General features: G+C 56.6%; 3 protein-coding genes across 3 annotated transcripts; all 3 read right to left on the reverse strand.

Annotated features, from left to right (window-relative positions):
* Nucleotides 1–3,064: 3,064 nt before the first annotated feature.
* On the reverse strand, nt 3,065–9,361 carry Cilp2 (cartilage intermediate layer protein 2). The gene is made up of 8 exons (XM_005370618.2): nt 9,298–9,361; nt 8,609–8,707; nt 8,180–8,452; nt 7,624–7,779; nt 6,410–6,688; nt 6,110–6,218; nt 5,628–5,785; nt 3,065–5,537 (listed from the first exon to the last, which is right to left on the reverse strand). The coding sequence occupies exons 1-8, from the start codon at nt 9,359–9,361 to the stop codon at nt 3,196–3,198; spliced, it is 3,480 nt and encodes a 1,159-aa protein (XP_005370675.1). The 3' UTR covers nt 3,065–3,195.
* Nucleotides 9,362–9,808: 447 nt separating this feature from the next.
* Nucleotides 9,809–15,751, reverse strand: Yjefn3 (YjeF N-terminal domain containing 3). Its single transcript, XM_013354940.2, has 6 exons — nt 15,559–15,751; nt 12,479–12,587; nt 11,405–11,515; nt 11,177–11,290; nt 10,949–11,099; nt 9,809–10,041 (listed from the first exon to the last, which is right to left on the reverse strand). Exons 1-6 carry the CDS (start codon nt 15,624–15,626, stop codon nt 9,836–9,838), a joined length of 759 nt encoding a protein of 252 aa, XP_013210394.1. The 5' UTR covers nt 15,627–15,751; the 3' UTR covers nt 9,809–9,835.
* Nucleotides 15,752–15,793: 42 nt separating this feature from the next.
* On the reverse strand, nt 15,794–22,948 carry Ndufa13 (NADH:ubiquinone oxidoreductase subunit A13). The gene is made up of 5 exons (XM_005370517.3): nt 22,814–22,948; nt 16,992–17,070; nt 16,219–16,290; nt 16,059–16,128; nt 15,794–15,958 (listed from the first exon to the last, which is right to left on the reverse strand). Exons 1-5 carry the CDS (start codon nt 22,905–22,907, stop codon nt 15,839–15,841), a joined length of 435 nt encoding a protein of 144 aa, XP_005370574.1. The 5' UTR covers nt 22,908–22,948; the 3' UTR covers nt 15,794–15,838.
* Nucleotides 22,949–22,959: the final 11 nt, after the last annotated feature.

Here is a 22,959-nt window from a genome sequence, read left to right on the forward strand (position 1 = left end):
CCCCCAGTTACAGTGTCTGGTCTGTACCCCCAGTTACAGTGTCTGTACCCCCCAGGTTATACAGTGTCTGTACCCCCCAGTTACAGTGTCTGTACGCCCAGTTACAGTGTCTGTATCCCCAGTTACAGTGTCCACACTAGCTGAGGCCTTCAGCTATGAAACAGAACCAAGCCATTTCCCCTAAAAACAAAGCTTGGGTTGGGTGGTGGCACACACCTTTAATACAAACATTCAGGAGGCAGAGGCAGGGGGACCTGAGTTCAAGGCCAGCCCGGTCTACAAAGTGAGTTCTAGGACAGCCAGAGCTATTATACAGAGAAACTCTGTCTTGAAAAAACAAAACAAAACAAAACAGAACTTGGTACCTCAATATACTACGTATGCATTAAGGTCCCTTAAAAGCAAGTCCGGCAACTCCAGGGCCACATCCGGCAGCCCTCGGTGCACGTTTGTCTTGCCATCCTTCCTCTTGGATTCTGCTGTTTTCAGACTTGTTTTAAGTATTTTACTGGTCCAATATTTTTCTCTACATCATGGTGTGAGGAATTTTAAGAACCCCTGGTTCTAAAATTATAAAATCTAAAATGTTGGGGGCAGGACATTGGGCCTCCTGTGCCCTGAGCTGACCTCAAGGTGGCAGGAGCTGGGTCTCTGGGGGGTCTTGGCCCTGATTCCCCACACACACACCAGCCAAGGGCGTGTCCTGGCAGCCTTGCTGGGGGTGGAGGGGGTAATGGATTTTCCAGAAGCTGAGGTTGAGGTTCCAGGAGGGAGGCTGGGTCTGAGCACCAGGGCAGAATAAAGGCAGAGCAGCCTGCCAGCACAGGGCAGCACTCCCTTCTCTTGAGTCTCAGTTTTCTCATGTGGAAACTGGGGGTGAATGCTGCCCTGTTAGTTCACAACCCTCTGGGCTCAGCTAGAGGGAGGCTCCCACTGACCCCACCTCACACTAAGAAAGGGTCCAGGGCCAGGCCAGTCACCCCCCTAGAACCTAGCTGGCAGCTAGAGAAGCCCCAACACTTTCTCAAGGAAGGTATTTGGCAGGAGGGTTGGACACCTCAGAGGAACCGCAGTGCTGGGTAACCCTTGCCCTGCTCCAGGCAGCTCTGGCACAGCTCTGGGGGAGCGGGTCTTTAAGCCGCCTTCCTGTACAGGTCCAGCTGAGCGCTGGGGAAGAGGCCAGGGTCTGGACTTCCTAGCTGTTGTTTGCTTGTTTGTTTTTGTTTTTCAAGACAGGGTTTCTCTGTAGCTTTAGGAGCCTGTCCTGGAACTAGCTCTTGTTAGACCAGGCTGGTCTTGAACTCACAGAGTTCAAGCCTGCCTCTGCCTCCTGACTGCTGGGATTAAAGGTGTGCGCCACCAGCACCCGGCAACTTGCTAGCTGTTTACTGGCCCTTTGAGACTCACATCCCTCAGGGTACAGGAAGGTGTTCCTGGTATGGGTGAAAATGACCTCTGCCAGGAGATGCTTGCCACACAGGGGGGCTCATGAGTGGCCAGGCCTAAGCAAAGTCTAGAAGTTAGTTGAAGTGAAGACATCTGTGGGGTAGCCACATGGGGAGGAACTGTGGGGTTCACAGGAACTGACCCCAAAAGGGGGCCTGTGTGCTTGGCTGTTGGCCAACCCTCATGGGATCACACAGCTGTCAAAACTTGCATGGTGGGTAATAAAGAAGGGGTGTGTAGGCCCTAAGTGATCGGACCCTGCTTCCGGGAATTTAGGCAGGCATAGGACTCTTTCTTGGGATGGGGATGTGGCTCAGTTGCAGTACTTGCCTAGTGTACACAAAACCCTGGGCTCCATTCCTGTGACTACATAAAGTGGGCACACACCCATCATCCCAGCACTGAGACAGGAGGATCACAAATTCAAGGTCGTCCTTGACTATGTAGTGAGTTTGAGATCTCAAACCAAAATGACCAAATCACCTTTCTCCCAGGGTCTCACACTCGAGGCTGGGTGGGCACTGCAGGGGTCCTCAGGGGGCCCTCCTGTTGACACAACTCAGACATCAGTTTCTTTGGAAAATGGGGGCATGATCAGCAGCACACCTGTGTTGTGGCGTCAGCCTGTCTGCCCACTGGAGTTGGGAGCAGGTCCAAATTCTACCATGCCCTGACCGGCTGAGGCTAGGAAGGCACCAACAGTGCCTGTAGCCCCTGCTGTTGGCCAAGGTGTGGCTGGCCCTCAGCATGAAGGTGCCCAGGCCAGTACAGCAGTCTGTGTTGAGGAAGTCCAAGGCAGCAGTTGTGGTAATGGCTACTGCCTGCTTCAGGAGCTTCCCTAGCAGCACCGTTCCTTGTCTTGTAGCTCTGGGCCCCTAGTCAGGCACCGGTGCCAGGAGGCCACCAGGCCCAGCAGGCAGCTGTTAGGTCAGGGCCTAGGCTGCTGTCATACCCTTGCAGTCAGGTACCTGACACAGGTGTGCCATGCCCCTTAGGAGTCCCAGAGCTGCTGACACACAGGACCCTGTGTGCCTCCAAACCTTGTTTGGTGGGTTTTGGTTTTCCAAGACATGTTGGCTCTGTAGCTCAGGCTGGGTATCAGAATTCCCCTGCCTCAGCTGCCTAGGGCTGGGATCACAACCCGCTCAGCTTCAGTCCCAACCAAGCCTCATCCTTTTCAAAAGACACAACAGGTTGGGAATAAAACATTTTTAATTGAGCCCATAGCACCTGCCCCCAAGCAGAGGGCATTCCCAAGTACCCTGGCTTCCACTGCATGGGGACCCCAAAGCACCTTTTCCCCACTGGACCCCCACTCACACCCATCTACTTGGGACTTTATCTCAATAAATATGACCTCTGAACCGAAAGAACCGGAGCTGGGCAGGGAGCCCCACACAGCTCACATACAGGCTGGGGACCTAGGGCACCTGAAAGAAAGGACAGGGGCATGGGGGTGAACCAGAACCCGCCTCAGCTGGGTGAAGCACAGGCCTCAGGTGGACACCATGTCCCCGGCCTTGGCTTCAACCACTGCAGGCCATTCTTTCTGGTCACAGAGCCACAGCTGCCTGCCCAAAACTTCCATCAGCACCCGTAGTTTTGGTCTTGACCGAATTCTGGGCAGGAAAGGGGAAAAGGAACCAGAAGCCTGGGGACGAATGGAGCAAGGCTTTTTGAAGACAACGGAGTCTAAAGCAAGGAAGAGGAATGAGGTCGTGGACTAGGTCACTGTCCAGGGTGCACGCCTTAGGAGCCAGAATCTCTGGCCTGAGGTTGGGCAACCAGGGAATCGCGGGTGGTCTGGCCCATCTCCCTACGGATGTCACCGAGCGCTGATTCCGGGTTCTCCAGCAGCCGCTGGAAGAGGCTGGGTCTGGGGCGGGGCTCACGGCACTGGAAGGTGACAGCCACGCCCGCATCCGCCTTCATCTCCCGGGAGAAGCCGTCGGAGGAGCCGTCGAAACAGCGGCCGATGGCGATCTCCTTGGCCAGCCGCGGGCTCTGGTCAGTGACCGTATAGACGCCATAGTTGTGACCCAGCGCGTCGAGCGGAGCGAGCATAGCGAAGGCCGTGGGGTCGTCGTTGGAAGCAGGTGGTGGGTGGCGGGCTAGGTAGTCCTGCAGGAGCGTGTTGACGGCCACGCGGCGGCAGCTGCCCTGCGGGGTCACGGTCACCAGCGTCCTGTCCACCTGGCGCTGGTCAAACAGCATGCCGCCGCACTTGAACTCCACGCAGGCGGCCGAGGCGCCGGGGCGCTCGGGGTGGCGCACGCTGCGGGTGTCACGAAGGCCATAGAGGCGGCCTTCAGTGGCCGCGTGGGTGCCGCCCGCGTTGTGCGAGCGTACCATATACTCCTGCGGGCCCTGCAGCCGCACCTTCAGGAAGCACGCGCGGAACTCCTGCGGGTTGGGCCACCAGGCCAGCAGGTCTCCAGTCCACGAGGCGGGCGCTCCCTCCCGGAACGGCACCACGTCGTACTCGTACTTGTCCGCCTCCACGCGCGAGAATCGGAAGTGGCTGTCGGTGACCGGCGCGTCCTCGCAGTCGCGCAGACGGCGCCATGGATACACGGGCCCACGCGCCTCGGACTCACGGCCCGCGCGTGGCCGCGCAAGATTCACGCGGAAGCCGGTGCGCTTGAGCGCCGGGTCGTCGTGGTCTGTGCGCTGGTAGCCAAGGCGCTCCAGGAAGGGCTGCGCCACACCAACGGTGGCCGCGGTGGCGCGTGGCCGCGACGGTGCGGCCTCCAGTTCCTCGCCGCCCAAAGTCGCTGTCACCAAAGCCGTGTAGGCGTCGGGCCGCTCGGCGTCGCAGAAGGCGGGCACGCACGCGCCGTTGGGCCCGGTGACCACGCTGTCGAAGCGGCCCCACGCGCGCGGGTTGCCGGTGAAGCCGGGCGCGGGCTCCAGGTTGAGCAGCGTCACCACCACGCCCTGCACCTGCTCGGCGGGCGCGAAGCGGTCGGTGCCGTAGGCGCGGACCTTCACGAAGCAGCGGCGCCGCTCGGGCACGTCCAGGTTGAAGAGGCGGCGCTCGCGCACGGTGAGCGCGCCCACGAGGAAGGCGCGCTCCTCCCTGCGCACGCGCGCCGCCGCCTCCTCCCGCCGGAAGCCGCCTCCTCCCTGCTCCGCCCGCTCCTCCTCCCACAGGCCGGTCTCCGGCTCCAGCGACCAGAGTGCCAGCGCCTCCGCGTGGCCGGGCATGCGCACGTGCTCGGCGTCCACGCGCACGGTCGCGCGCGCAGCGTGCAGCTGCTCTGCAGAGCCGGGCGCGCGCAGGTCGACGGCGAACATGCCGTAGGTGCGCAGCGGCGCCAGTTCGCCCGAGCTGTCTAGGAAGCGCAGGTCGCTGGACGCCGCGCGCGCCGACGCCAGGTCACGGGGGTCCACGAAGGTGACACGCGCCTCCACCGGCCCGGCGTAGGGACGACCGTCGGGGTGGCGGAAGGTACCGGGCGGCAAAACCAGCTCACCTAGCGCAGGAGCCGCCGCCTCTTCCGCGCCGCCCAGCGGGATTGCACCGCCTCGCTCCGCGTCCAGCAGCACTGTGGCCGCCTTGCGCAGCGCACGGACTTCGTGGTACACGCCGGCGCCGCGGGGGTCGAAGGGCAGCACGCGAACGCTGTCCACGAACTCGCCACTCGGGTCCACGAAGGTCACCACGAGGCGCTCGGTGGCCGGCGGCACCTCGATGGTGAAGTCGCCCTGGTAGGAGGTGAAGCCGATGGGCGCACGGCCCAGCAGGATGCTGGCGAAGCGTAGGGGCTCCCCCGAATCCGCAGCCACCACGCGGCCCCTCACCAGCCCCCGTCTGGGCAGGCACTTGCGACAGCCACACTCGGCCACCACCTTCACCGGGAGCACGTAGCCGGAGCAGCGGATGTCCCTGCTCTCCAGGCGCAGCACCGAGCAGCAGCGAGCGCCCTCGTCCCCACAGCGAGGGCCGGAGCCCTCGGGGCCCGGGCAGCGCGTGTCCGTGCACAGGCCCACGTCTAGGTATGCGGGGCCGCCGCCCGGCTGGCCGCAGTCGTCGGGAAGCTTGATCAAATGTTCCTGAGGTCGGGGGTCGCAGGCCGGCTGGCCGGGAGCTGGGGAGTCCACACACCCGGGTCAAAGGAGGGTAACTGAGGTGAGGGGGCGTGGGCTGGGCTCGGGTGGGGCGGGACCGGGCTGCTCACCGAGCACTGTGAGCTGGGCGGCGCGGGAGCGCACGGCACCAGCCTCGTTCCAGGCCTTGCAGTGGTAGTCCCCTGCCTGGTCCTCGCGAAGCCCCTGGAGATCCAGGTGCGGCCCAGACCCGTGCTGGCGCCGGTCTAGCAGGGTCCCGTTGTGGAACCTGAAGGAGGCAGTTGGATCACATCGTGGGGATCTTAGGGATGGTGGCCCGACCACCTCTGTCACTAGGAGGAGGTTTATGTTTTGTCGACCCTAGGCTGATTTTGAACTGCAGATCCTTGAGCCCCTGGTGTGCCCTGCCAGACCTGCTTTGTTTTTTCTTTTTTCTGAGACATGGTGCCACCACTGTGTAGCCCACACTACTTCAAGCTCACAAAAGTGTTCATCACAAACAACACCTTAGGTTTTTAGAGGCACCACAGGGTTACAGGAACTCCTGCCACCCCAAAGCTCACTAGTTCCCTCGGTTCATGAAGACACTCACCAGGAATATTTCTTAGGCATGGGGGTCCCCGAAGCCTTGCAGCAGAAGATCACGTGCTGACCTGCCTCTCTCACTCGGGACTCGGGGTGCTTTAACAGGTATGGCTTTCCTGAGGGAATAGGAGTTGGCCAAGTTCATGACCCTGCTATACCCCCAGCGACCCCCTTTTCCTCCCGTTCTCTCAGGGACAGCCTGCCTCACCCTGTACTGTCAACAAGTGAGTCACATCTTGGTTTTTTTCCCTTGGCCTGAAACATCCTCCCCTGTCACCCCTACATTCTTGGCTGTAAGGACACTCACCTAACTCCTTAAGGACGATGGTGACCACGGCTGAGTTAGAGCTGTTGGCATGGGCCTGGGCTGTACCAACTGAGAAGCCATCCATCTGGGCACTGACATTGACCTGACTGCCAGCACAGATTCCAGGAACCCGGAAGGTTCCATGGGTGTCACTGGTGGCTACAGTGCCAGGTCGGGCTCGAAGGAAGACCCTGGCTCCTGGCAGTGGTCGCCCAGATGGGGTGACCACTGAGCCCAAGAGGATGTGGTCAGAGCACTCACAGCTGTCAGAGCTACACCCTAGGGGAACACGGGGGTGGGGGGAGGCAGAGAGAACTCTTGGGGAGAGTTTTGCACTCAGTCATTCAACAAACATACCCCCCCCATCAAGTCCCCTCAGGCGTCAGTGTGGCTGGCTTTGAGTGAGTCTGGAGACAGGAATGAATGGGCACAGCTGGACTAGTTGGAGGAAGCTGGATCCAGAGACGCGGGAAAGAAACTCTGAGGAGGGGACCCAAGAAGTTGATTCACAAAAGATGGCGAGGAGAACTCGTCCACAGGAACACCTAGGCAGGGCTAGGAGCCAGGGGCTGTCTTGGACAACATCTGTCTCGCTGCTAATGCTGCCACTTCTTTACAAAATGGAAAATTACAGTGGAAACTTGAAGGGAGAGGTGCCGGAGATGGGGTGGGGTCCCCACCCTATGAGGGCTCTGCAGCAGCGGTTACAGACCATGTTTGTGGAATTTCCAGTCCCCTCCTGGCTGGCCCTGGAAGGGCCTGGGCATTGTGTCTGCCAGGGTGTGAGCACGTGTCTGCGTGGGCGAGCAGAGCAGGCGGAGGCTGCATGCTACATGCGTTCACTCAGAGTATGCAACTGGCTTGCGTCTGCACACAGGGCTACCTTTGTGTGTGCACTAGAGGAAATGGCCCCTCGGGTCTGGCCATGTCTGCCTGGCATCTACCGACCTTTTGCGCAGTCCCTTTCCCTTGCGCCTAGGATTCTATGCCCAGTAAAATAGCATTCGGTTGTGCGCAGTCACGGTCCATCGGGCAAAGGAGGGAAGGGGTTGCCAATACTGGACCCTTCTAGACCCCGACCTAGGTCCCAAGTTCCTCCCTTTACTGGCTTGGCCTCTTCTGGCCCTGCCTCTTCAACTAATCCTGCCCTCTGGGCTCCTCTTTATGCAGGCCCCACCCCTGACCGTCCGTCTTCAGGGCCCGTCCCCTCCTACCTGGACACCTGGACCTCACGCACTTCTGCGCCTCCTGGGGGCTCCCAGGACACGTATCCCCAGAAGAGCTTTGACAGCTGCGGCGGCGCAGGCGACGGCCTGGCCCGCAGCTCTTGGAGCAGAGACCCCACGCGCCCCATGCGCCCCATGCGGCCTCTGCGGAGCAAGGAGGAAGATAAGGAGCTGTCAGCCCCCTACAGCGGGCTCTCTGGACTAAGCGGATCCGGTTCCCTAGCAGACACGCACCCTGACTGCAGAACACATCCCGGCTCCCTGCCGGGTGCACTCCTGGTTAGCCCTGCTGTTCCCCATCAGTCTTGAATATGACGAGGGGTCTCAAGCCATCCCCCATCACTGAGCTATTCAGGATGGATTGTTGGGGTCCCGGCACGTCGATACTCGCCCCCTCAAACCAATACCCGCAGGGTGTAGGTGTGTCTCATCGAAGCCACGCCCACACGACCCCACCTCGGTGGAAACGCAGGCCCAGCTCTCACCGGTTCTTGCTCCTCAGGGTCACACTTTCTTTGTCCCCGCCCGCCCAGGACTACCTTACCCACTGGGCAGCGGAAGCGCACGTGGTAGTTGGAGCAGCGGCGGCCTCGGGGCTGCTCCCGATTGAGACACCAGAAACCGCGTGCCGGGTTGGCGTGCACGCGCTCGCCCATGGAGGCCGGTAGCGCCCAGTCTGTGGTGCGCGCCTCCAGCGCCAGCGGCCGCGGGCACACGCGCGCGGGACCGTAGTAGAAGCGGATGGCGGCCAGGCTCTCGAAATCGCCATCTCCTCCGGGGTGGTCTACGTTGAACCACGACGTCCACTCGCTGGCCTCTGCGGGCACCGCGTGTTGAGCCCGGGTCCCCACCTCCCGTCAGTCCCTCCAGCTTGGGGCCCTGGGGTCAGGGTTTCCAGAAGCTGCGATGTCCAAGGACTACTCTCCCCACCCTCCCCCATATCTCACACAACTCGGTCGCAGAGACGACTTACCCTCCCAGTCCTCCAGGGCTGGTGAGGGCTGGCCGGGGTCTGGCGGCCATCCTACAAGATCCCTGGTCGCTGCAGTGCGCTCCTTGGTGGGGTTAGCATCTGTAAGAGCGCAAGGTGGGGGACCGCTGGGACCCCCCTCTGGTGACCACTGCATTTCACGGGATAGGAAACAGCTCTAGCCCTGGGGTCTGCAGTGCTGTGCCTTCGGCTGCTAGTCCCATTACTATCCCATTACTAGCCCCGTCCTTCAGACTCAAGTGTTCATCAAACACAAGTTTAGTCGCGTGCATTCTGCGGTGCCTCTGCCCGCAGACCGCTGCGTTCTCTTCCTAGAAGTTCCTTTTGCTCTACTCTCCCCGGTCTTTCTAGATGGGGTTCAAGGTGTTAACAGAGAAGTCTTTGGCTTCTCTGGCCTCTAACTTTCCAAGATGGATTAGGAGGGGTGACAGGTTCAGGCGAACCCCTTCTTCCTGGAGCCTCAGTCTTCTGAGAAATGGGCCTGTCACCAGCTACGCGTAGGGACAGCTCCGATCCATGGTCAACTCCTGGCCTGGTGCTCTATCCCCAGAGAGGATGGAAAGAAGAGGTCTCTTTCGGTCGCTCTGCTCTCTGTGAAGCTCGTGAGGTGCCCCACCCACCCCCTTTGATGCGCGCACAGTGATCAGCCTCCCGGCCCCAGGGCATCTCACCTCGCGCTCCCACTAGGTGCGCGGCTGCGATGCAGAGACAGAGCAAGGGCAGCGGTGGTGCCATCGCCAGGTCACAGCGGCTCTGCAAAGCGCTCGGATCCGACTGGGGCGGGTCGGCGCTTGCTAGGGACTGATGGAGGAGGGACGTGGCAGCAAGCCACGCCCCTATAAACCACTCTAGGTTGCCCTTTCTCTAGGCCTCCGGCTGTGCCTTGCCCACAGACTGTAGCCCACGTTCCTCCTCCGCCTTCTCCAACTAGATCCCGTGTCGCGTGGGAGGCGCCATTTGGTCTTAAACTTGAAACTGCTGGACACTTCGGCGGCTGGAAATTATCTATCGTGTTTAACTTCGGTCTTAACTCTAGGAGACTCCCGACAGCCGAAGTCCCGCCCGAGTCTACCCTCTATTCTAGGAAGCTCCACGGCGCAACTCCTCTCCTCAAACCGCGAGGGAAGTTCCTTCTCCACTCGCCACCCCCTTGGTCTGGCGCACAAAGGAGGCGGAGGGAGAGATGGTGGAGATGTTTATTGGTGCAGGTCACAGCGCGGCCACGCAGTCGGTGCCAGTATATTTTGGCAGGAGCAAGCCAAACTTGCGGCGCACGTCGTCAGGCACGAACCTGCCGACCACAAAGTGGTGGCGCCCGGAGAAGCGACTCGCGCAGCTCTTGGGCGCAGCGAAGGACACTAGCACGTCGGGCTGCACCTCATCCTTTGCGTCGCCGCCAGCCTCGGTGTCCCAACCTGAGGGCGGAAGAGGGGGAGCTGGGAGGACCGAGGCTCCCGGACAGGGTCTGCCCTGTCTCCCTTCAGGTTCCGTGCCTCAACCTCCGACACGTGGGTAGTGGTCAGACCTGCTGACCACAGAACCGCTGACTCCCTTTCCACCGTCCCTCTGTCTTCTTATCTGTGCCCCAGCAGACAGAAGCCGCCTTGCTCAGACCAGACCTTCCTCACCCCAACCCCCCAGCCCGACCAGGTTTCCCACCCTGTACCTGTGACCTGAGACCCTCCCTCAGAACTGTGTCCTTACCTCCCCACTGGGTTTCGCGTCTCCCTGGCCCTCTGGCCCATCCCAAACCATCCAGGAGTCTTTGTCAACCCTGTCCGAGGACAAGCACCTCGGACTTCCTTCCTGCCTCAGGCATTAAACCATAATAAATAAGCCACCTGCTCCTCTCTCTAACAAGAGGCTTCCAACTGCAGGGTCCCTCTTTTTTCGGGTCCACCTGCAGCCTATCCCCTCTTCCCAGACTAGCTATGCCTTGCTCTTGATCTGGACTGGTCCTGGGACCCTCAAACTGGGGACACTACCACGCAGCCCCCAAAGAGGACTGAAAGTTGTTTGTCCCTGGCAGGCGTGGCCTCTGAGGACTGAGCTCACATCTGCTCTGCAGCAGGGCCAATGGTGGGTGGTGCCCGTTTAGCTGGGTACCCGGACCAAGAGGACACCGGGTCACTTGGGGCAGCCACTTGTAACTTCCCCATCCTTAGGAAGGGTGTGAAACGGGATGAGGGCAGACGCGGAAATTGAGGTTGAATGAGGAAAACCAAGGCTGGGGCTGGGGGGTGTAAAAGGGAGACACTGAGGCTGGAAAAGGTGGGTGGAGAAAACAGACTGGGGTGATCAGACTGCTCCTGGGTGGCATGCCTGAAGGGACGTCCAGGCTCACGAGCGGGATGGAGAGCCGCTTCAGAGTGACCAGCGCGCGCGCGCAGGGCCCGCCCGCCTCCGCCGGCCTCACTCCGGGGCCTAGCACTGCGTCCACCACCAGCCCGTAGGCGTCGTCGATGAGCCGCACCTGGGGGGAGGGGGTGGGCGGTGTGAGGGGCCGGATTGGGGACGGGTCAGGGCGGGGTCAGGGTAGGCTCAGCTGACCTCGGCAGGCAGAAAGGACAGGAAGGGAATGTCCATCTTCTCGCACTGCGTGGTCAGGTCGCAGTGCAGAGCGTCGGCTGAACGCGCCGGGCAGAAGATGCTGGGCTGGTAGTCCTGGGGGAACCCGGGTCTGGTGATGGCGGCAGCAGGAGGGAGACCACCCCAGTTCTTGTCCCCAGCGGAACCCCAACCCAGCTCTGTTCCCCGCCATAGGACCCTGCTACTCACGAACACCCGCAGGTGCCGGGCACACGCTAGCCCCACAGCGCCGTTCTGCTCCGGGCCGCACACGACCAGTACCGTCCTCTGCTTGCGCGACAGCGAGGGCAAAGGGAACGCCTGGGGCGTAGCAGAGGGACAGAGTGGTGGTCTGCGTACAGGCCCAGTGTGGTTTGTTTACTCCATGCACTTTGGACACAATCCCTACTTTCCTGGCGCAGATACCCCCAAGTTACACTGAAAAGTGGGGTTAACCAGGAGGAAGGTCAGCAATCGGACAAATGTGGCGCAGAGACCATCTGTCTGCCCCGCTCCTGCCTTTACTATTTCCTGTTTGCCTTCTATTTCAGAAACTCAGTCTGTCTACATGTTTTGTTGTGGTTATTGTTTGAGAGGTTCTCGCTCAGGCTGGTCTTGGACTTGCAGCAATACTCCTGCCTCAGGAGCTGCTGGACTGGCAGTTGCAAGCCACCAAGAGGACACCCGAAGAGGGTCAGTGAGGTGGCTCAGAAGGTAAAGGAGTTTTCTTGAGACCCACATGGTGGAAGAACATTAATGCCCACAAACTGTCTTCCGCGCTCCACATGCTCACGCTCACACGGGGGAGGGGCAATAAATGTAATTAAAGTTTTTTTTTTTAAGGAAGGACAGGCGAGACACAGGCGGAGAGGGACTTCTGCATTTATAACCTCTATGAATTGCCAGTTCATAGAGGCCCCTAAGGACAGGCTCAGTGGGCCTCAAAGCCAGCTCCTCTGGCGTCATCCACACTCTCCTGTCATATTGGGGGCACCTGAGTACTGCTTCAGACCTCATTTGACTACCCTGCCCATCCGGACCTGCTTCCTCGTGGGGACATTTAGGGGTGTTCAGATGGTAGGTAAGCTCTTATGGGTTGCACTTCTAGGGGACCCAAGCTTGCAATTCGAGGGCCCAAGCCCCACCCTGTAGGTGTTCCCCCATCTGAGTCTGAGGACCCCACTTCTGCCTTGTCTGGCAGTGAGCCTGAAAACGAAGCCTTGTACTTCAGCTTCCCCAAGCAAGCGATGGGTTGAAGTAGCCCCGAGCAAAGGGGGCTAGTACCTTGGCCACAGCCACCGCACTGCCGTACCCGCATAGTTCCACCAGCTGCTGCCGCCCAAAGCGGTACTCGTCCAGCAGCTCCCGCTCCAGGGCGGCCGCCTCCGAGATGCTGTGGGCAGAGTCGGACAACACGCTCAGAGGCGCAGAAAGGGAACGGAGACTCGAAGATGGCTGCCCAGATCCGGCGGAAGGCTCTGGCCTCGTCCTTACCCACGAAGAGTTTCAGGGGCCATCATTCCTTGCCCTGTTTCCCCATCCCACAAGCTTGGTTTGAAATGGCAGTCGCAGCCTGAGGCATGACCGCCCTCTGGTGGTGAAAGATGCACATGTGGCTCAGCATTTTTTTTTTTTTAAACCCCAAAGAAAGCTGAGCAACCCAGAGATCAGGAGAAAAGATTCTGAATACAGACTGATCCCCCCAAGCCACATATCCCAGGGTGTCATCGGACTCTTAATTCTCTTCCCTCACCCACCCCCAAACCTTAAAAAAACCTTAAAAAAAAACCTTAAAAAAATTGACCGGGAGGTGAGTTGATTCTGATGCAAGGACCGATGAGGAAGTTCTAGGACTCCAGGGGGAAGATGGAAATGGGACCCTCAACTATGAGACCCTTGACGACCCATCTTACAGGACAATAAAATTAAGATATCTGAAACTGGTTTTGTAGCCCATGCCTTTAATTCTAGGACCCGGGAGGCAGAGGCTGGCAGATTTGTGTGAGTTTAAGAGCAGCCTTCGCTCCGGGCCAATCAGGGCTATGTAGTGAGACCCTATCAAAGGTATGTGCCATCAATGATGGACACGAGACCCTATCTTAAAAAAGAAAGAAAAGATTATCTGGACCAACCTGGCTAAGAGCTACCTCTACCTCTAATAAACTGAAGGCAAGAATAGATTACATAATTCACGAGTCTGTGTTCAAAAGTCATCAGCAATTTAATGTTGCATGTGCGAACACCTGTCAGCCATGTGTGAGGTCCCACATTCTACACCCAGCACTAGGAAAAAAAGAATTTTTAGAAAGCAATGGCAGTGCTAAGCATGTCTGATCATGGGAAGCAGAGCAGAGGCTGGGGGCCAGGTGAGCTGGCAAGAGAGACTGTTCTAGAGAACCAGGCCTGGGGTAGCACAGGGCCCGCTTGGTGCCATCAGTCTGTCCAGCTGTGCCTATTGACCAGCGGTCACAAACTGTCTTCCCCGCTCCACATGCTCACGCTCACACGGGGGAGGGGCAATAAATGTAATTTAAAAATTTTTAAAGGAAGGAGAGGCGAGACACAGGTGGAGAGGGGCTTCTGCATTTATAACCTCTATGAATTGCCTGTTCATAGAGGCCCCTAAGGACAGGCTCAGTGGGCCTCAGATGCCAAGAGATGACCACAGGCAGGGCATCCTGGAGGAAGGGAGGAGCTCCAAGGGAGGTAAAAGCAAGAAGCTAGAGCACTGGAACAAGCAGGACAGACAGCACTCAGTGCCGCACGCCTTTACTCCCAGCATTCAGAGGCAGAGGCAGGACAGACAGCACTCAGTGCCGCACGCCTTTACTCCCAGCATTCAGAGGCAGAGGCAGGACAGACAGCACTCAGTGCCGCACGCCTTTAATCCCAGCATTCAGAGGCAGAGGCAGGAGGACCTCTGAGTTCCAGGACAGCCTGGGCTACAGAGAGAACAATCATCTACCACCCCCCTGCAAACAAAGCACTGTGAGGAAGACATAGGAGCACAGGTGCAGGGCAGAAACCCTAGAAAGGCGGGTGTGGCGCTGCAGTTAGATGAAGGGGGCCCTGGGCTACTTGCCCAGCTTCTGGGACAGCACAATCAGTGTGCACAGACATGGTGGTACATGCTTGAATCCCAGCACCTGGAGGGTGAGGCAGGACCATCACAAGTCCTAAGCCAGCTAGTCTACTTAGTGAAATTCTGTCTCAAAAAAGAAGTTTGTGGGGCTGAAAGATGGATCAGTGTACTGCTCTTGCAGGGACTGAGTTCAGCTCTCAGAACCCACACCAAGCAGTTCACAGCCACCTGCAACTCCAGCGCCAAGGGATCCAATGCCTGTCACCTCCACAGGCACCAGCACACACACACACACACACACACACCACAATCAAGAGATGCCTTAAGTTGGTAAACTGCTTGCCTTGCAAGCATGATGACCTTAGATTAATTCTCAGAACCCGTGGGGGGAAAAACCCAGCTGGGTGCAGTAGGTGTGCCTGTAACCCAAGCACTGGCAAGGTACTGGCCAAGACAGGAAGATGTGTGGAACTCACTCACTGGCCAGCCAGTATGAAATCAGTCAAGTTTAGGTTCAGTGAGAGACTCTGTCTCAAAAAAATCAGGTGGAGAAAAATAAAGGAAGACACCTGATGTAGACTTCTGGTCTCCACTGGCAAGCACACGCATTGCTGTGTAGACTTAGCCCCCACCTTTGTCTGACAGCCATGGCTGCCTCTACAGGGGTGGTGGTGATGGTCTCTTCCCGACAGCGGGCAGTCCGGGGAATAACCCGACCAAGGGGCAGCAGCTAACTCTGGAGAACAGAGTGGACAAGAGCTCACGGGACCAGCAGGGAAGCCCTTCTGCTATTTGGAGACTGTTAGGAGGGAGGTCTACCCCCACCCCATCAATGCTGCTCCTAAGACAAGGACAGCAAGGCTAGGGTCTCTTTTCAGGCCCAGTGCTGAGGTCTGAAAAGGGAACTGAGTCTGACAACCCCGAATCACTTCTAGAAGGGCACCGGAGGTGCTCTCCCCAACACCGGTACTCATCGCCGTTGCTCACCTTGTGGCCTGCACACACTGTCTCTGTGCCCTGAAATGAACCAACGTCATAATCCATAACCCCCACCCCGAGCTTTCTTGGCTTCCAGTGGCAGCTGATATTCAAAGCCTCTGTGTAACTCCAAGTCCCTCGGGATAATTGCACAGTGAGGGGAACTGAGGGTCGGCTTGCCTGGAATGCGGTTTCCCTGGCAACTCGGCTACTGCTGCACCCGCAAGCTCCCAGCAGACCCTAGGACCTACCCCAGTCATTCCCCTGCCTCTACCCAGGCCTCAGCTCCCTGTCACCTGCTAACCTGAGAAAGCACCTCTCCTCTGTCGCCTCTCCTGGGCCTTTGTCGCCGCTGCAGGCACTGCTATTCATGGTCACACAGGCAAGTTGGCTCCCCGCTGCCTTTTAAGCAAACCCCGTGGGCGGAGCCCTGTGGCTGAATGCCTGCTTGAGAGGCAGCTATTGGCCAAAGCACAGGGATGACTTAACCCTGAGGAGTCCGGGTAGCAGACAGGTGTAGACGCAAGAGAGTCACATGATGGCGTTTACTTGACTATTCTTTATTGTGGGCGTCGGCTCGGACCCTACGTGTACAAGGTGAAGCCGTAGTTGGCGTTGTTCAACTCCTCCTTGGGGCGCAACCCATACAAATCGCTGGGGAGGGGCGGCACCCAGCGCGTGGTGTGGAACATAGACTCACCCACCTGTGGGCAGGGTCAGGGTCAGGGTCAGGGTCAGTCCTTATCAGTCCCAGCTGGCCACACCATGCCATCCCACCCCACCCTACCCCAACCCAGAGCGTACCTTCCAGTCAGGCACGTCTTTCATGATGATGGCCTCCTCCTCCAGGTTCTCCCGAAGAAGCTGCAGGGTCCTGTGGCCATAAGGCGGGGCTGAAATCAGACCCACCAAGAGCAACCACTCTGTTCCTTCCTTGACCCAGAGCCCCTCCCAACCTGCCTACCTCCGGTCCCTTTCTGCCTGGAAGAGCGGCATGAGAGCAATCCGGGCCTCCAAGTCCTCAATCTGCAGGCGCCTGTAAAACCACACACCCACTCTGGGTTAAATGGGCTCACTGAGGGAGTGTGGAACACGCACGGGGACCGGGTGGGGGTGGGGCAAGGCTAGCCACCTAAGTTGGGACAGGAAGACAAGCCTGCAGCTGGCAGACTACAGCAGCCACAAAAGTGTTGGCTTCACACTTTCCTTTCAAATAAACTTTTTTTTATCCTAAAAATAGCCCTGTCTGATGATCTGGGTGAAGAGGGGGGCACACTCATCACTAGGCTCTGGCCTTACAAACCAATTTCCCTTTGTTCTCAAAATAGCAGGATGCTGGGCCTGCAGGTTTCCCCACAACTATTACCCGGCAGAAAGTCAGGAGCCTCTCAGCTTCAGAGGCTGGGGAAGCAGCCCAGTGATGTGGCCCAGGAAGAGGTCTCTGGCAGGGCTCTGCCCAGCGACAACCCTCATCATTCACGATCCTAGTCTCTCTGCCTCCCATGGCCAGGTTGCTTTTTTGTTGTGCTCTCACTGTGTGGCTCTGGCTGGTCTTTCTCTATGTCCCAAACCCCAGTCATAGCTGGCCTGGTGACCTACTGTTTATGCTAACCTGGTCAGGGAGGGAACAGATGAAGGCTGGTCACCAGCTCTTCACTTTAGGTAAGGCCCCGGACAAGCAGCCAGCCAAGGACACCACCACCCTCACGGAAGCCCTTGTGGTGAGCAGGGCCCTACCTGCGCTCCCGGTTCCACCTCATTATTCTCCAGTAGCCGAAGAGCAAGGCCCCGATGCCCACCGCGAACATGCTGTAGCCTGCAAGAGAAGGAGGCTTCCTGCTCAGCAAGGTCCTTCCAGGACCCCCCCCACTCAGCAACACTGGCTCTCTCTGTGAATACCTGCTGGTTCTCCCCTCCTCCACAGGTGCCTGTCCTTCCTCAGCCACTTCCCCATGACAGTCTCTAATTCCTGGGCTCTGGGTCAGGGTACTAGGCAGTCCGAGCTGCCACCCTTTCTGGAAGGTACAGGCCACAGGGACACAGGAGAGCCCCAGGGTCTGGAACAGTGTTTCTTAACACATGGGTCACGAGCCCTTCAGAGTTTAAACAACCCTTTCACAGGGGTCGCAGATATCCTGCATATCAGATATTTACATTATGCTTCATAACCATAGCAAAATTAGTTATGAAGTAACAATGAAGATAATTTTATAGGCTGGGGTCATGTGAGGAACTATATTTTTTGTTATTTTTGTTTTTTGAGATAGGGTTTCTCTTTGTAGACCAGGCTGGTCTTGGACTCACAGAGATCCGCCTGTTTCTGCCTCCAAATGCTGGGATTAAAGGCGTGCGCCACCACCGCAGGTGAGGAATTATATTAAAGGGTCATAGCTTTAGGAAGGTTGAGAACCACTGATCCAGGTGTAGTGGCGCACACCTTTAATCCCAGACACAGGCAGACTGATCCCTGTGAGTTTGAGGCCAGCCTGGTCTACAGAGTTCCAAGACAGCCAGGGCTGTTACACAGAGAAACCCTGTCTTGGGGAAAAACACAACAAACAATAACAAAAGCAACAAAATAGAAGCTGCCTTTAAAGGACTCTGACACCACCAACATAGGCTGGAAGTGTGGGCACCACCATTTCAGCAGGATAGGTCACTTGCCCTATTCCCAGGGGAGACAGGTGCCACCATAAATAATTACTGAAGATTAGCAGGGGCAGCTCCAATCCTGACTGGCAGGACAATCTCCAGGGATCATCACCAATGACTACAGAGGGCATGGAGAAGGTTGAGACACAGAGGGGTAGAACAGGTTCTGGGGCTGCAGCCTGAACGGACCCTCAGCTAGGTCAAGAGCTAAATATTTCCCACCCACTCAGTTCAGACTAAGACTCCGAGGCCAGGCCCTCCAGCCATGGTCTCTAGGATGGTGAGGTCCCAGGTCCAGGGGTACAAGCTCTCTGTGGAAGCCCTAGGTGTTCAGGACCATCTCTGGCCAGCTAATTGCAGGCATCGTCAGCCCTCACCAAACTGGGGAGGTGTCTACACCAGAGCTGTACCCTCATTTGCAACAGCTAAGAGAACCTCAGGGGCCCCCAAATCTGACCACAGCTTCTCCCTGCAATTTTTCAGAAGAACGAACAGGTCTTTGTGGGGAGCTCTGGGCCTCAAGTGCGGACACCCAAGTGTGGCCCCACTGTGTCCAGAGTGAGAGGCCACGGAGGAGGGGCCACAAGCTGACGCCCAGCCTTCAGCTGCACCTGGCTGGCTACATTTCAGGAGGTGCCATGGGGAGAGGGGAGTAGGTGCAAAACTCACACCCTCCACTTCAGTCCCCCAAGTAGCTGCAGTTGTAGGAGGTGCTGCCACCTAGTGTCATTTATCCTGAATCAGTGAACTTGAGGGCGGTGGCAGTGCTCCCCCAAACAGTGCAGATCCAACACAATGGCTATCAGAACCTCAACCCTTCCCCCTTTGCAGAAACCCACAGTCAGATCATGAAGTTTATGCAGAAGTGCCCAGGGCATTAATGGCCTGGATTCAAAAGTGACAGCTCCCAACTCAGCAGGCAGCTGTGTGCACACAGACAGGCTGCACAAGGACAGTCACGTTTGCAGCAGGACAGAACCAGACGCCCTGTTCCACAAATAAACCCCCACATTGTATGGCTTTGGACAAACATGCCCCAGTAGTTTAACAGGGGAGAGGAGTCTGCTCAGCATGGGCGCATTGGCCGCACACGGGTGCACAGTGGCCCTGCTCACCTGGGGAGGGAGGCCTGAAGGCAAGAGCTGAAGATGTCCCAGGCTGAACTTCTGGATTCCACCCCTAACAGTATAAATCAGGAATGGTGACACATGCCTGTGACCTCACCACTTAGAACGTGGATATAGGGGCTGGAGAGATGGCTCAGAGGTTAAGAGCATTGCCTGCTCTTCCAATGGTCCTGAGTTCAATTCCCAGCAACCACATGGTGGCTCACAGTCATCTGTAATGGGGTCTGGTGCCCTCTTACATATGTGTGGTGCAGGCATACACACAGAATATTGTATACATAATAAATATTTAAAAAAAAAAGAAAGTGGAGATAGGAAATCAAGAGTTCAAAGTCATCCTTAGCTACGTAGGGAGTTTGGGGCCAGCTGAAGCTACATGAGAACCCATCTCAAAAAAAAAAAAGAAAGAAAGAAAGAAAGAAAAAGAAAAGAGCTGGGCAGTGGCGCACACCTTTAACCTAAACTTGGGAGGCAGAGGAAGGTGGATCTCTGAGGTCGAGGCCAGCATGGTCTACGGAGTGAGTTTTGGGACAGCCAGGTTTACGCAGAGAAAGAAGAGCTCAAGTGCCTGGTGCTTTCCTACACCGCCACACTTGGGAGGAGGGCAAAAGGACCACTGTTTGTGGCTTCCCTCACTACAGCATGGTGCCCCACAGAAACAGTGACTATAGAAATAGCCTCCAGTAGAACACAGCAGGGCTCCTTAAGAGAAACTGTGCTCTAAATGACACTGTTAGCTCAACAGGCCTCAGGGAAGAAAAATATCTGCAGAGTTGAATATCTGAAAATGACACAGCACAAAAAATGCAGAGTGAAGTCACCAATAATAAAAATCACATAAGCTGCCTGGTGCCACGCCTTTAATCCCAGCATTCAGGTAGCAGAAGCAGGGGAATCTCTGAGCTCAAGGCCAGCCTGTACTACACCCCGAAGCTGTTTCAAAACCCAAAAATAACAGCAACAATGATTCCAGGGCTGAGCATGGCGTAAGGTGTGCTGGCGATGCCAGGTCCAGCTGAAGAAACCAGCCTACAAGATGCCAGCTTGAGGTCTGCATACAGAGAGCAGGGGACCGGAAGCAATCTGACATGCGTGTCCCACCAGCTAGTTTAGGACACTGGACGTGCAGATATGAACAAAGACTGGACTGTCACTGCACTGTCCTCGCCCGTCTGCAGCCAGTCGGGGAGCAGGTCTGCACAGAGCAGGGGCAGGGCTTCAGTGTGCCATCCCAGCACTCGGGAGGATGAGACTGAGGTAGGAAAACCAGCCTGGGCTACAAAACAAAAAAACCCAAAAGCTTGTCATGGCTGGACCCATGACTGGAGCTAACAGTGTTTGTTGCTCTCCAGAGAACCAGAGGTCTCTTTGCAAACCCCACGCTGGGTGCCTAGAACTCCAGCCCCAGGAGATCTGACGCCACCTTCTGGCCTCCACGAGCACCTGCATGTGCGCGCACATACAGTTATGATCTTAGTCAGGCATGGTGGCGCACTCCTTCAGTCCCAGCACTTGGGAGACAGAGTCTGGCGGACTCAGTTTGAAGCCATCCTGATCTACATAGCTTCAGGCCAACCAGGACCTGTCTCTAAATAAATAAGTCTTAGAAACAAACAAACAAACAAAAAAATGAGTGTTTCAGAACAACAACGACAGAACAAAAAAGGTACAGGGCAATAAGGCCCAGCACAGCTGTCTCAGGATCTGAAGACGAGGGGAAAGCACATGGTGACTTTAAAAGCAAAAGGAAGGGCTGGCAGATGGCGCAGCGGCAGAGTGCTTGCCTCACAGGCACAAACCCTGGGTTCCACAGCCAGCACCACAGAAGCCAGGCTCAGTGACACACACCTGTCACCCCAGCATTCAGGAGGTGGGAACAGGGCCAGTCCAGTCATCCTAAGCTACAGAGAATTTCAAGGGCTACAATTGCTTTGTCTCTAAACAGATGCAGGAATACATAAAAACTAAAAATAAATAGACGATGTTGACTTGAGGAGTCCAGCAGCTTAGTCTCAGGCGTCCTGTGGGTGCATGCTATGTAGGAATATGGAGCAGGTCTGAGGGTCATGGGCTTGGGTGAGTTCTACCTTAGAAAGAGATGAAAAAGAGGAGCTGGTAAACATGCCTGCTACAGAAACCTGGTGATCTGAGTTTAATTCCTAGAACCCACATAGAGATAGAAGAAAACTGACTTAACAAAGTCATCCTCAGACCTCCACATTCCCAAACTCCCAATAATAAACATTAGAAAACAGAGCTGGGTGTACACACCTTTAATCCCAGCACTCTGGGGAGACAGGGGCAGGCGGGTCTGTGAGTTCCAGAGAGCAAGGCCCACACAGAGAAACAAGCACAGAGCACTTGCTGCTCTTCAGTCTGCAGCTCTCACACGGCAGCTCACAACCGTCTGGGACTTCAGTTCCAGGGCCTCTGATGCCCTTCTCTGGCTTGTACGGGCACCAGATGTGTATGCTGTCCTGGAACTCACTTTGTAGCCCAGACTGGTGCTGAATTCAGAGACCTGCCTGCCTCTGCCTCCCAAGTGATAGAATTAAGGGTGTGTATCACCACACCCAGTCCTGACTGGCCTACCTCTCCACATAGCCTAGGCTAGGCTTCAACTTGTCATGATCCCATCTTCACTTCTCAGTGCTGGGGTCACAGGTGAACCAACACATAAGGCCTGAAGGTTTTGCTTTTTAGTTGAGGCATAGTTTGCATAATATGCACAGTAAAAGTCTGCTGAATTAAAATCTAAATCTGTAGAGGGAGGGAGTTACCAAACTCAGTCCTCCGGAAGAGCAGCAAGTGCTCCTAACCACTGAGCCATCTCTCCAGTCCCTAAGTTCATTATTTTCTTTCTTTTAGAGCGAGACGACATCTTGTAGCCCAGGTTGGTCTATGTAGCCCAGGATGACCCTAAACTCCCAATCCTTGTGCCTCAGCCTCCTAAGTGCTGGGATGATGGATGTCTACCACCCAGTACTGTTTATGCAGTGCTAGGGGTGGGACCCGGGACTTTGAAACCTAGGCAGGCACTATACCAACTGGACCCCTAACTATTCTATTCTTGTAACTCTGAGCACTGAGGGTGGGGGCCTTAATGTTCTCCAGATTCTTTCCCTTTTGAAATCAATAAAAAAATTCTAAATGTTACTTTACACACTTCAAAGTGTTAGGGTGCAGCTCAATATGGTGGGCACATGCCTGTCATCCTGGGACTACGGAGCAGAGGTAGACAGACGAGACGGGAGTTCCAGACTCGCCTGGGTTCTGCGCTAGGGTATAATCAACACACTTAGAAACTCTTGCCCTGGGTGGACCTGCCTGTCATCCCAGAATTCGATTTTGAGGCCAGCTTGGGCTATATAGTAAACCTCTAACTGCAAAAAAGAAAAAAGAAAAAGTAAAAAAAAGAAGGAAGGAAGGAAAGAAGGAAGGAAGCAAAGAGGTAAAAGAACACTGCGCATAATGGTGCGCACCTATCAGGCACCCTCGGGAAGTGACGGCAAAGACATCAGAAGTTATAGGCCAACCTAAAACGAAACAAAGTCTCCAAATTTCGAGTTTGAGTTTCTCGGAGGTTTAAAATCCTAAACTGTGGAAGCCGACTGGAAAATTGGGCAAATGAACAGTCTCGTCCCACGGGATGCTGCAAGAGAGAACCCAGACCCCAACCGCGCCTCCCTCACTGCGTAAACGGAGGCCTGCGGGCTGCCCGCTCCCGCCCAGCCGCATGACCGAGGCCCGGCCTCCGACCTCGAACCGGGCGACACTGACCCGACAGTCCCCGGCGAGGGAGGTTCCGCTTGTAGTCGACCGGACCGTAGCCCCCTGGTGGGGGCATGTCCTGCTTCACCTTCGACGCCGCCATACTTGCAAGACCTCAAACTTCCGGTTACCAGCGGAAGTGAGGTGACGTGTGG

This window comes from Microtus ochrogaster, unplaced genomic scaffold, assembly GCF_000317375.1.
Source record: "Microtus ochrogaster isolate Prairie Vole_2 unplaced genomic scaffold, MicOch1.0 UNK81, whole genome shotgun sequence".
NCBI lineage: Eukaryota > Metazoa > Chordata > Mammalia > Rodentia > Cricetidae > Microtus > Microtus ochrogaster.

Bases quoted from the DNA above. Each gene is read 5' to 3' on its own strand.
- Cilp2 (XM_005370618.2), bottom strand. From the start codon at position 9,361: ATGGCACCACCGCTGCCCTTGCTCTGTCTCTGCATCGCAGCCGCGCAC. The intron at 6,689-7,623 runs GTAGGAGGGGAC...GTGTTCCCCTAG, and splicing joins CGTGAGGTCCAGGTGTCCAG to GGTGTAGCTCTGACAGCTGT. The intron at 5,786-6,109 runs GTGAGTGTCTTC...TGCCTCCTTCAG, and splicing joins ATGCCTAAGAAATATTCCTG to GTTCCACAACGGGACCCTGC.
- Yjefn3 (XM_013354940.2), bottom strand. From the start codon at position 15,626: ATGAATAGCAGTGCCTGCAGCGGCGACAAAGGCCCAGGAGAGGCGACA. The intron at 12,588-15,558 runs GTTAGCAGGTGA...CTCTGCCCACAG, and splicing joins GAGGAGAGGTGCTTTCTCAG to CATCTCGGAGGCGGCCGCCC. The intron at 10,042-10,948 runs GCATGCCACCCA...TTCCGCCCTCAG, and splicing joins GAGCCTGGACGTCCCTTCAG to GTTGGGACACCGAGGCTGGC.
- Ndufa13 (XM_005370517.3), bottom strand. From the start codon at position 22,907: ATGGCGGCGTCGAAGGTGAAGCAGGACATGCCCCCACCAGGGGGCTAC. The intron at 16,291-16,991 runs GTAGGGCCCTGC...GTGGTTTTACAG, and splicing joins AGGTGGAACCGGGAGCGCAG to GCGCCTGCAGATTGAGGACT. The intron at 15,959-16,058 runs GTACGCTCTGGG...CCCTGCCCACAG, and splicing joins AAGACGTGCCTGACTGGAAG to GTGGGTGAGTCTATGTTCCA.